At 36.3% G+C, this 12852-nt stretch overlaps 1 protein-coding gene and 1 pseudogene across 1 annotated transcript in view; one reads left to right on the top strand and one right to left on the bottom strand.

The window, feature by feature from the left end:
- Window positions 1–11945, top strand: part of Tarp (TCR gamma alternate reading frame protein) — a 33121-nt gene extending 21176 nt beyond the window's left edge. The window contains exons 3-6 of the mRNA XM_085830807.1: window positions 5651–5702; window positions 9376–9705; window positions 11125–11169; window positions 11738–11945. Of these exons, the coding sequence (XP_085686933.1) occupies window positions 5651–5702; window positions 9376–9705; window positions 11125–11169; window positions 11738–11880 (570 nt within the window). The 3' untranslated portion in view covers window positions 11881–11945. The remainder of the gene's footprint in view (window positions 1–5650; window positions 5703–9375; window positions 9706–11124; window positions 11170–11737) is intronic.
- On the bottom strand, window positions 4086–5168 carry LOC115029100 (putative protein T-ENOL pseudogene; annotated as a pseudogene).
- Window positions 11946–12852: the final 907 nt, after the last annotated feature.

Here is a 12852-nt window from a genome sequence, read left to right as displayed (position 1 = left end):
GCCATTGCCCCTGGCTTCTGTCTACTCCTCCACTAACCCCAACTTCTCTATTTTCACTATTCTCACTTTTAGTTTTAGGCCATTTTTTCTCTTTCGTTTCTACCAATGAAGAAAAAGGAACATGTTAGATTAGTCTGTGTGAGAATGACTTATTTCACTTAAAATGATTATCTCTGATCCCATCTTCCTTATAAATCATATAGCTTATGGAATTTTTTGACAGATGTGTATATACACCAAAATTTTCTTTACTTATTCATCTACATTGATCCCATGAATTCATGATTTTGAGTATTCCTGCAATGAACACAAATGTGCAGATATCTCCATAGTAAACTGATTTTGATTCTTTGGAACTATTAATACAGAAATAGAATGCTTGGATAATATTGACATTCTACTTTTTTTTTTTTGATGAATTCTTATGTTGACTTTCAAGGTGGCTATACTGTTTCATAATGGCTACTTACAACCATTCCTGCAATAATTTTTCAATTTGTTGATTCTGTTGATAAAAGCTATTCTTACTAGGAGGGGATGCAATTTTCATTTCTGCTTCTCTGGTGGCTCAAGATTTTGAACACATTTTCAACTATTTATTGGCCATGTAGACTTCATCATTAAGAAATGTCTGCATTTCACTGACCATTTTTTTTTATTTGATCAGGGTGTGTGTGTGTCTGACATTCAACTTTTGAATTCTTTATATAACCAAGATACTAATCCTTTGTCAGATGAATATTGACAGACACTTCTCCCATTTGGAAGGCTATCTCTTCACTCTGTTGATTGTTCTTTTTCTAATAAGCATTTTAATTAATTTGATACAATCCCATTAATCCAAACTTGCTTTTGATCCCTGAGCTATTTAGGGTCTTCTAGAGGAAGTTATTTTCTCTGCCCAGAGTTGAATTGTTTGTGAGAAACTAAGGTCCTTGCTTGTACTTGAGACTCAGAGAAGTGAATGAAGTAATTTTACTTAAAACACTGCAAAGCTAGGCATCAGCCTAGAATGGCAGTCACCCCATTGAGTGCATAAAAGAATATACAGTACATTAACACATGACTCTTCCTTTCTTTTCATGATAATCAGGAATATATATTCTTATATGTCATCTAGATCTTAATTTTTCTCAACAAAAACCCATGTGTGGGTACATTTCTACATTTTACATTGTTCATTTTAAACTTATCCTAGACATGACCTTGCACTAGTCATTCTCTACTCTGAACTTTTACTTTGGGTGTGGAAGAGTAATAGATAGCAGATGGTGATGAGGGTCTAGTGTTTTGTGTTTATTTGTACCTGGACCTAAGCTGTCTTGGGTACTTTGAAAATGAATAATTGTGTGTTATTTCTAACAGTGTTTCCACTGTTTTCTTCTATTGATTTCAAGTTTCAGCACCTTCTATTAATGTCTTAATCACCAAGTTTAGGTGGATTATTTTGCAGAAGGTGAGAAATGAGGGTCTCGTTTCAGGCTTCTCCATGGGATACCTACTTTTACCACTTATTAAGTAGATTATCTATTTCACATGCACTGAGAGTGGCAGCTGTGCTGAATGAGTTTATTTATTGACCCTCTATTATATTCCATTTTTTCATATGTCTAATCAATGTGATGTACCACAGTGGGTTGTTTTGCCCTTGTGTTTGTCTAGAGTCTGGTTCAGTATTGTTATAATACTTTCAACATCACTCTCCTTCCTTAGGCTTATTTTGCTGTTCAAAGCCTTTTGTGTTTCCATATATATTTAATGACTTTCCTTTCTACTTCTATGAAGAATGTAACTGGAATTTTGATGGGCATTTGATTACATTTGTGCATCATTTTATAAACATTTATTTTGCATTTATTTTAAATGTTATGTGAATAACTATTTTGTCTAAATATATTTATATGCTCTATGGGCATGTCTGGTGCCCATGAAACCAGAAGATGATATTTGATCCCCTGAAACTGGAGTTCAGATACTTGTTATACCCAGGTCCTCTGAAAAAGCAGTCAGTGATTTTAATTATCTAGCCATTTCTTCAGTTCCTGTGTATTACTTTTAACAATGTAGCCATTTAAACAATATTTATCTCCTTTATACAAACAAAGAAAGTCTTTCCATCTTCTATTGTCTTCTCTAATTTCCTTCTTGACTAGTTTTATAGTTTTCACTATAGTTTCAACTATAGTTAATATTTTCATCATTTATAGATGGTTTGACCATTTCTATGAAAGTTTTTGTCTCACTATTTCATGATTCCTGTATCAATAGTATATTATGCCATTAGCCTGTCTTTTTACTGTTATTTTAAATTAATTAATTAAATTTCACAGTACTTGGAATGAACCCAGAGTCATATGTGTTAAACAACGAAGCAATATTCACAGCCCCCTATCTTTAATTTTTGAGGTATAGTCTCATTACATTGTCCAGACTCATTAAGAACTCACTCTAACCAAAAAAAAAAAAAAAAAAAAAAAAACCAACCAACCAAACAAACAAACAAATAAAAAAACCCACCCTATCCTATGCTTGATTTAAACTTGTAATACTTGTAATACTTTAAACTTGTAAACTTGTAATACTTGGCCTTAGCCTCCCAATTAACTAAGATTATGATCAACAGTCCTAGCTGAGACTTTTTATAATTTAATGTTCATGAATCCTCACAGATTTTATAATACTCTTACTTATCCAAATTCTAGCACTCTCATTTAAGAAAGAAAAAGGTAAACTATTATGGTATTTCAGATTGAAACTGTAGCTAGTATATAGATGAACTTACAAGATACTGGCTTCCTGATAGTTGTAGATTCTCTATAATTGTGTGTCTTCATAAACTCAGATTTTAGCAGACAATAAACTTGACACTGTGTTTTCATATACTTCTTATATTTTTCATTTTTCATTTTACTTTTGAGATTGTATTTTAATTAAATTTTCTATTCCCTTTCTTTCTTTCAATCTCTCTCATATACTCCTCTGCTCTCTTTCAATTTTATGGCCTCTTTTGTCATTAAACATTATTATATTCATATATGTATTACATGTACATATATATTTCTAAATATAACTGATTTAGTCCATATGATATTTTTTGAATATTTCTTTTCAGGGCTGATTGTTTGGAATTGGACAATCAACTGATGTGCTTTTCCCTGGGGAGGACCACCTCTCTCACTCCCAGCTTTACACAGTTTTCTGTAGTTCTTTTTGTAGGGTTGAGACCTTGTGGGCTTTTCCCTTTCCAGTTTGGTTTATTCATTGAGTAGATTCTTGTTCAGCTCACATGTGGGCAGTCATGTTGGTAAGACTATGAGTAGAGCTTCTGGTGTTACTAGGTTGACATATTATCACAGCAAATTCACTGACTCTCTGGCTCTTAGAATCTTTCTGCCCTCTCTTCCATAATGTTCCTTGAGTTATAGGTGTGGGAGTGTTTTATAGACGTAATGTTTATGATTGTGTTTCACACTCTGCATTTTGATTGGTTATGGTTTTCTGTAATTTATTTGATGAGGAGTGAAGACTACACTTATTTGTGGTTATAATATATATATTTATTTATACAAATATTTATAGATTGTTATTAGGAATTGTGCTGGTTAAATGCATTAGTAGTTGGAGATTGTTTAAACAACCATGACCTCACTAGGCCTAAAGACATTATGTAGGTTTACATACCAGGCACGGTATACTTCATTTTGAGGGATCTTAAGTCTCACAAGAGAGCTGCTGGTTACTGCCAAGATACATATGCCACTATTTTTTTTTACAAATGCAATTAAATATTTTGCAGGGGAGGGAGGATCACTGGTTCTTTATTAAAACCTTTTCTTCTCAGTAGTGTTTGCTCACAGCGGGTAGAGGGACCTGCAACAGTTCCAGATTTTCTTGATTTCAAAGGTGGTGTTGCTTATGATCAGCAGTTCCTTCCAAGATGAAAGGCTTAGCCAGAGGTTTGAGGTTTTCACTGAGGGGTATAGTGGGGGAGGCAGAGAGAGAGAGAGAGAGAGAGAGAGAGAGAGAGAGAGAGAGAGAGAGAGAGAGAGAGAGAGAGAAGAGAGAAGTATTAGGGAAGACTGAGCTCAACCTCCAATTGTCAGACTGTTGGGCAGTGCTCCCTTTTCATGAGGAGATGGCAGGTGTGCCTTGGTTCAGGTTAGACTTCTGCTACAGTGGATGTTAGGCTCTCAGGTCTTAGTAAAGAACACAGGTCTAAATATCTGAGTCTGTTGGTCTTTTGTCTGCTTCTCTTTGTTGGATATAGGATTCAAATGGGAGCAAGCAATAAACAGTGCTTCATCTGCAAATTCCGTGCTAATTCGGGTCAGGAATTCTTCAGAACTAGATAATGCCTAGGTGGCAGCTTGAGATGACCAGATGTCCTTTTTGTCCCCACTCCTGGCAGATGTGGATACCACTCCCTTAGCTGATGGGTTGAAATCTTAAGCTGCTTGATAGGAGGGTAGACTGCAAGTTCTAAGGACCCTATGATGGGCCTTAGGGGATTGAGAGTTGGAGGAAGAAAGTTGGGAAGAAGGGAAACCAGGCTGCTCCGGGTTGCTCTCAATAAAATATTTTATATGTCATTAAAATTCACATTTATTTTATGTATCTATGTGTGTATATGTGAATGTGCACATGCCATAGCAAGCATGCAGCTTTAGGAACACATGCAGAGCTGGCTCTCTCCTTCTACCATGTGGGTTTCAGAAATCAAACTAGAGTCATCAGATTTGGCAATAAAGTCCTTTACCTACTGAGCTATTTTACTTTAGTGACTCTTTTGCATTTTAAATTAGCTTATAATTTATTAATTAAAACTTCTAATAATTCTAATTCTGGTCTTGGAACAAGGAATAAGAGTGGAAACCAGAAACTGAGAACATATCATGCATGTGTAAAGTATAAAGGTTACGTAAGTGTACTAAGTAGAAGAATATTGAAATTGTCAGTTAAAATGCTATTTTTAATCATCCAATGAATAACTTAATCAACAAAACTTTAAAACACTTTACAGATTTTTTTTTTAACCTAGCCATCTTTATTCTAATAAGCCATGATAACTTTTCACTGATATGGATAAAATAATGGTCCTTGATGCCAACTAATAGTGGCAGCTTTTTGAACATATAGAAATTTGGGTCACACATTTCAAGTAGTGGCATGGTTTTATCTCAAATTAATATAGAGCTTCCTCTTTTCAGAAATATATCCCCTCTTCTTAAGAGGAAACATTGGTGCTTGTGAGAACAAAAAATGCATTCCTTTGATGTAAACACTGAACAGTTTCAACACGAGTGAATTCCTGGAAATAAAAACAAGACAATTCCTAGAATACTTTTTCTAGTTACTTAGGGGAAAAAAAGTTGGTGGACCAGTTAGCCCAACTCTCTTCTTTTCCAACTGAACCCCTTCTATTTTCTGTTGGTGACTTTCAATTATCACTACCTCCAGGAAGAACAGTATATGAGTTTATTTTGTAAAGAAGATTGCAAGATATCAGATACCACACAATTTATATGCAATGACTTTCTAAGGAACCCAAAATATCTGTTTGTCAGGACAAATTTTTAGCCTGTTTCTCAGGACATAAATATGTGTAGAAGGTTCAGATTTTTGTAGAAGCTGTGAGCACTGTGATAGCTCGGGCTTTCACAAGGTATTTGCAGAAGGAACTAAGCTCATAGTAATTCCCTCCGGTAAGTAACTTTTATTCTGCTTTATTCCAGTGATGAAAATAACATATATGGTTGCATAAAAAAATAGAAATCTACTATTATCTACTGTACCTGACTACAATGTTCTTAGCCTGAGTCATTTTTGAGGTTATATTCTGAATATGACAACAAAACTACTTTGTAAATGGTTTCTTCTTTCCCTCCAGAAAACATAGAAGTTCTGTGTTTAGAATATTCACACATGAAAAGAGTAAGTGGAAGTTATTTTGAGGGTCAGACGTATAGACTATTGGGATAAACTTTTGCTTCAAGATACTACTGTTAAAGGTATTTTAAGTGTGAGTCCTCAGAACTGGAGTTTTGATGATGACTCTTATATGTATTTTGAAATATAACTTTCTCCAGACAAACTATGAAATCCTAATTGGTTTTGATCATAATACACAGTAAATTAATGTAGAACATGAATAAATCCCTGTCTTATTTGTCTGACTCCTTACACGTAGATTGTGACAGGTCCCAATTTATGTCACTCTCAGTCTTGAAATATTATTTGGAGATTTCTCTGTTAAAATTTGTAGTTGACACAAACTACTTTTGTCCACTCAATTTCTTCTACTAGGCTTTTTATAAGAACACTTTTATTGTCGAATTATCAGTAGTTATAGCTAAATACATGGTTCCTGCTTTAATTTCTCTATGAAAAAGAAATCTCAATTAACTCTATATTGCATTCTAGGGTATGAACTGATCTATAAATGACAACCCTTTAAGGGAACGAATTCAGAAACTTCTGGAAAAACCCTAGAAAAAGTAGAATAAGACTTCTCAACCTATGTGAACATGGCCCACATTTCAAGGCAGAGTGTGTTCAGTCCTGAGATTCATGATTACACTTAAACATGATGTGACTTTGTTTCAGTTTTGTCTCCATTTAATATCAACAGAGCCAAATTTGTATATTCATATAAATAGTAAAATATTGCTGTGTGTTTTACATGTTCACAAGATAAATTTCAGATGTTGTGGATTATATGCTAATTCATCCAAGTGCTTGACCCTGGCACGAAGCTTATTTCTGCAGGGACATATTCTTTATATTCTGTAGAGTAAAGCAGGAAGAGAGGCTGGAGTGCAGGTGCTGCAAGCTCCAGTCTCAGCATCTTTGCTGTTATTCCTAGTTTGGCCATTGCTGTCCAGAGAGGTCAGGCTACTTGACTACAACTAAGGAGTCTGTGCTCTTTCTATTCTGGTATGAGAGACATAAACAAGGAGTGTGGAGTAACTGAAGAGCCTTCAGCAATAGAAGCACTAAATTTTATGTTCAGAGACTAAAATAAAACATACTTCAGCACCTGTTTTATTGACTGACAATGAAGCCCAGCAATTTTCAAATGTGATAATTTATTCCATTGTAAAGTTAGAGAAGTAGCCGTGGAGGTGACTTGGTAGATGAAATACTTGCTACATGCGTATGAGGATCAGGATTTGAATGCTCAGTTAGTGTACAGCAGTATCTACATGTGCTCCTAAGGTGAGGTGGAATCCTGGGACATGGAAAGCTCTAGGAGGTCAGAGACTTGCTACACTGAAATGTGAAGTGGAAAATAGCAAGGACATCTTGTCTGAAACAAACTGTAATTGAGCACTTGACCACGGCTGTCCTCTGACTGCCAAGGGGGCATATGAAATGTGTGTTCCTGGCATTTATTTTGAGAAATGCAAAGAAATGGTCATAAAACAAGCCCACCTATATACTACCACTAAATCATAACATTTGATTTCACAGGCACATCGGGACTCTTAGCCTATGAGGTCAAGCAGATAACCTTGTCCTTAGATGTCTCTGAGGACCAGTCTTATGATACTAATTTATTCAGTTTTCATGAAAAAGCAAGCCAGCAAGCAACTGCAAAATAGTTTGGTATGAGATGACTGAAGCCAGATTGTACCAGAACATTCTATAAAAGATCCAGTTTCATGTGTTGCACTGCTGACTGGGTGCAGAGCCACTGTTGTGCACAGCAGAAATGAAGTATTCCGTGCACTGGTACACACTCTAGGCCTAACCATCTCTTCTTTTGCTATCCTAGAGCATCAGGCTTCTTGTGATGGTAGATTGGGAACACAGGTATACTATCACAAAATAGACTGTAGCTTGTGGGTAAAGAACACCATTTCTCTCCTTATTTGACCTAGATTTAATTGCAAAGACCACCCACCAATTTTATGATTAATAACAAAGCTTTTACTCATGGAATGACAATGTTTCATTCGAGCATGAATCATAGAAAAATGTGTTGCTAGCAGCCATGTTGATAACCCCTGAATTTTATTCTTTTTAATTAGTGTTCTCATCTTCTTTCATTTTGTTTTCATTGATGTACTGAGGTTGAATTGGGTTGCAATTAAAGATATATTTTATGAAAAATAAAGCAGCTAACAGAACTTATTATGAATCACTTAGGTCAGGATAGAAGTGCTATTCTTGTAAGAATTTCAGAACATCATGTCTCTCCAATCTGAATAATCAGAGACACTAGACTAATATAGTAGTTTTGAAATTATTTGAATCACTGTGGTGTTCCTCCACCTTTGGTGTAGGAATGAAAGGGGATATCGTAAGTGGATACTGAAGGAATATATTTTCAAGGTAATTGGGGGAAGGCAAAGCTGGCCATATTGAGGTTAAGGTGGTAATCTTTAGAAAGAAGAGGGCTGTAAGCAGGACTTCCAGAAGCACTTTCCAGGAGACTACAATTACACATGCTATTGCTGGAGAGCAGTGTGCAAACATTCTAGCAAGGTTTGCAGACATCTGGACTTCCATTAAACATTCATATGTATGGGAAGTCATTATTAAAGCATTTGACATTGGTGAGGGGTTCATTATTACAGTCAAGATGGTGATAGACTTAAGAGACAGACACCTTCATTTTTCTCCCAATCAAGTGTGCTGTGAACAAGTCTGAGCTTTGAACTCAGACATGGAACACTTCTCCGCTTACTCCTAGAGAACAGGGGAAACTTTGTGCTCAGTGCCTACCAAGTAAGACAAAGGAACAGCAAGCTGTAATGAAAGTAGGACAGGAGAACAGCTAGACTTTGAGAGAAACAAAGGTGATGTTGTAAATAAAGCAATGGGCACATTGTCCAAACCACAGCAGAAACATGGAGGGATAATTCTTTTACATAAATGACTATATACAGGTACAAAAAAAATAAAAGCTACTTACATCGATTTCACTGAGATATAAGAAATGCAGAGCTCATTGTAGCATCAGCTAAATAAACAGTGGGTTGCACTAAATGGCATAGCCAAGGACCAAAGTAACACATGGGGGACAGGGAACTATGTTAGAGATGATACGAAAGCTTCTTCTGTATGGTAATCATAAACACAACTTGGTCTCCTCCATAAATTATGCTTCACCATGAGAAATAAAGGTATGTGAAGAAATAAATTGTTCTTAACGATTCGTATTTGTGTTTATATAATATTATTTTGAGTGACTGGATTTAGTGTCTGTGTCTAATTTAGTCTGTAATCCTAGCACTTGGGAGGCAAATGCAGAAGGATCACCCACAAGTACATTCCAAGTTTGATTCTACACTGAGCTACATGAGACTCTATCTCAATCATAGTGATTACCATCATTATTATCTTTATTAATTTTCCATTTTTCTCTCACAGACAAAAGGCTTGATGCAGACATTTCCCCCAAGCCCACTATTTTTCTTCCTTCTGTTGCTGAAACAAATCTCCATAAGACTGGGACATACCTTTGTCTCCTTGAAAAGTTCTTTCCCGATGTCATAAGGGTGTATTGGAAAGAAAAGAATGGCAATACTATCCTGGACTCCCAGGAAGGTGATACGCTGAAGACTAACGACACATACATGAAGTTTAGCTGGCTTACTGTGCCTGAAAGGTCAATGGGGAAAGAGCACAGATGTATTGTCAAACACGAGAACAACAAAGGAGGAGTAGATCAAGAGATTTTCTTTCCTTCAATAAAGAAAGGTATGTGCATACATCCTTTGAAATAGAACTTTCTAGAGAATGTGTTTGGAAATAACCAAACTTTTACTACAATGTATCAATAAAAATTGTTGTGACATTTAATGGGGCCAATGCCTTTATTTCACCTTGTATTTATTTTACCATAGTACTAGGCTGGCTGAGGTTTTGGGAGAAAAGTAGAAATCTTTTGCTGAAGCTTTCTAAGCTGTAGTGTCATTACCCAAAATACCCACATCTAATGATACACACACACTCCGCCCACCCCATCGTTATCCCTGGGACTGTTAATTGAATTATAAATAAGTGACATGTTAAATCAACAATCAATTAAGTACATGATAAATGCTAAACTTGAGTTTTCACCTTTGATGCCATAAATAGGAATGTTCTGCCAAGCAAGCAAAGTTGTTTACTCTTATTATGTACACAGGTCAATGTTCAAAAAATGATGCCTTAAAAACTGATGCCTTAGTCAACTATATATTCAAATGAAAGAGTCAAAGCCTATTATAAAAACAGGAGTGGACCTAGCAGCCTTGACAATCTCATATTTTTATTGCTATATGTATCACTTTCAGATAGAATGTCGTAGTTAAAGACTGAGTGAGGATCCTGTTTGCAAGCATGTAATTAATGGCTGTAATTAATGCATCTCTTGCCATCTCTGCATGTTGGGAAGCTCATTCTGTGCTACAAAATGTAGGGTTGTGAAGGGATGTGTCAGGGTAGACCAGGATTAGCCAGCGTCCCAACATGGAGGGCATGTACATTGAAGAATGCATACTCTTTCCAAATTACTCAGAATAATTCAGGTGTAAGATCCCACAGCATCCCCTTGATTCAATGAGGTACAGAGATGCACATCTAGGCAGAGGGCTTCACGGTTTGTAATTCATTGTATGCCACAACTGCTGGTAACAAACAATAGTCCCAAGGCTCCAGGGACCTTCTGAAACTGCAAGGAATGAACAGATATGAAAGCTGTTAGCTGCTTGCTGTTTACTGTCACGTTTCTCCTCTGAAATCCTCAGTCTCTTCCATGGTCAGTGAACTTTGCACAGTTGTTTTGGGAGGATCCTTGGTTTAGAAAGATGTGGCTGCTCTTCTATAAAGATTGTTTAGACACTCTATTACATCTTTTAGGGCAAAAAAGGAAAAAAAAAGTACTCTTTTTCAATTTCTACTTATCTGTATACAGAAACATAACATATGAACGGTTTGTACTGAATTACATAGAACTATACTAATTCCTATAATTAGATATATTTAATTATGTAACTATGGGGCTCATGTTTTAATACACTTCTATGTAAGGACATCTATGTATTCATTTATATGAAGATACATGTGTATTCACAGACACACAAAGGACTGTCAAATAATGTCCATATTAACAAGTTCTTATTGCCATTTCTTTAGTTGCTGTGAGTACTAAGCCTACAACTTGCTGGCAAGATAAAAATGGTAGGTTTACATATATATGTTTACCTTTGTGACATATGATAGTGCTTTTCCTTTTGAGTATGTGAGCTGCCATGAATAATTTAAAAATATCTCAATGTCTGGGTGTTACAGAATAGATGGTGATATTTACAACTAGTATGTCACTGCAGGGACATCACAGCATCATAGCGAATTACCAATTCAAGTATAGACTTTAATGAGGGGCACAGTGGTAGAACCTAACCTATATTAACAAAAAACTTTATTTATTCATATGTCTCTTATTTTTAACCATCAAAGAAAACATGATAAAAGATAAGCCAGGCTTTTAAAGTCATTTACTTACTCACTTGTTATGGGCACTGAAGGGTTTAGACAGGCTGCTTTCCAAGTTTGATCTCCCTATCTGTGGTCTTCTTGTGAATGGTGAGTGCTGACTTTCAGGTTTGAATGAGGATAGCTGTTACTCAATGTAAGTCATCAGAAATTAATACCTTAAAAAAAGAAATTAATACTTATTATTCCCTCATTAGTAACATGTACTATGCCATCAAAAAGACAGATGGAGCTAATTAAAGAACTCTTTTAGATGTGCTGCAGCTCCAGTTCATGAGCACCTCTGCCTACTACACCTACCTTCTCCTGCTCCTCAAGAGTGTGATCTACTTGGCCATTATCAGCTTCTCTCTGCTTAGAAGAACATCTGTCTGTTGCAATGAGAAGAGGTCCTAAAGAAACGAGTGGTGGTACAGCAAGTCAGCTGGATTTCATCCTCACTGTTATAAAGGTGCCTTAAGGAGATCCAACTGCCTTCTCTTGTTGGCTTTCACTTCTATATAAAGTCTCGTGCTCATGTTGCATAAACATTTTCTGAACTTTTGTGTGCAATTTCTGCAACTTCTCTATAATTGAGATGACCTCCTTCCTGATTCCATCCACTCCAGAAGTCCCCTCCCCCAGAAGTCTGAAACATCAAAATTCTAGTACCCATAGCCTACAGAGTTTACCTGTAGCCCTTGTTGCTCTTGAACCAGCTAACTCCATGAAGACCCCCCACTCTAGACAACCTGAAGAGCCTTCTTTACTGTTTGATTTTGTGCCTTGTATTTCACATTATGGACAATATATATTTTTAAAAATTAGAAGTCTACTTTTGTCAGTCTTTACTTTCATTTAGTAACATTGAAAGTTGTGGTATCAAACAACATGACAATTGTCATGGTATTTGGTGACAGTAACAAGAGTCTAAAAACACATTCCTGTGCCAGGCTTGGTGGCATATGCCTTTAATCCCAGCACTCCGGTGGCAGAGGCAGGTGGATTTCTGAGTTCAAGGCCAGCCTGGTCTACAAAGTAAGTTCCAGGACAGCCAGGGCTATACAGAGAAACCAAAATCAAACCAACCAACCAACCAAACAAACGAACAAAAAACCCAACAACAACAACAACAACAAAAAAACATATTCCTAAGCTTGGTTCTGAATCTGCGGTCCTGACATTTCTTAGGACAGTGGGTGTGGGAGGAGCCACTGGCAATTGATATAGCAATGAACAAATGTCTAACACAACTCATGCTCTCTGTGCCTGTATTTCACAGTAGTATGCTTTCAGATCCTCAGACTGTCTCCTGAGTGCTATCAGAATTCTAGAGAGGAAAAAGTGATGAAGGCAAGTGACCTCAGGTACTAAACTCCCTGTAGCACA

This window comes from Mus caroli, unplaced genomic scaffold, assembly GCF_978045245.1.
Source record: "Mus caroli unplaced genomic scaffold, Mus_caroli_1 scaffold_15, whole genome shotgun sequence".
NCBI lineage: Eukaryota > Metazoa > Chordata > Mammalia > Rodentia > Muridae > Mus > Mus caroli.
Note: the sequence above shows the minus strand (reverse complement) of the source record. Positions and strands in the feature narration are given on the sequence as shown.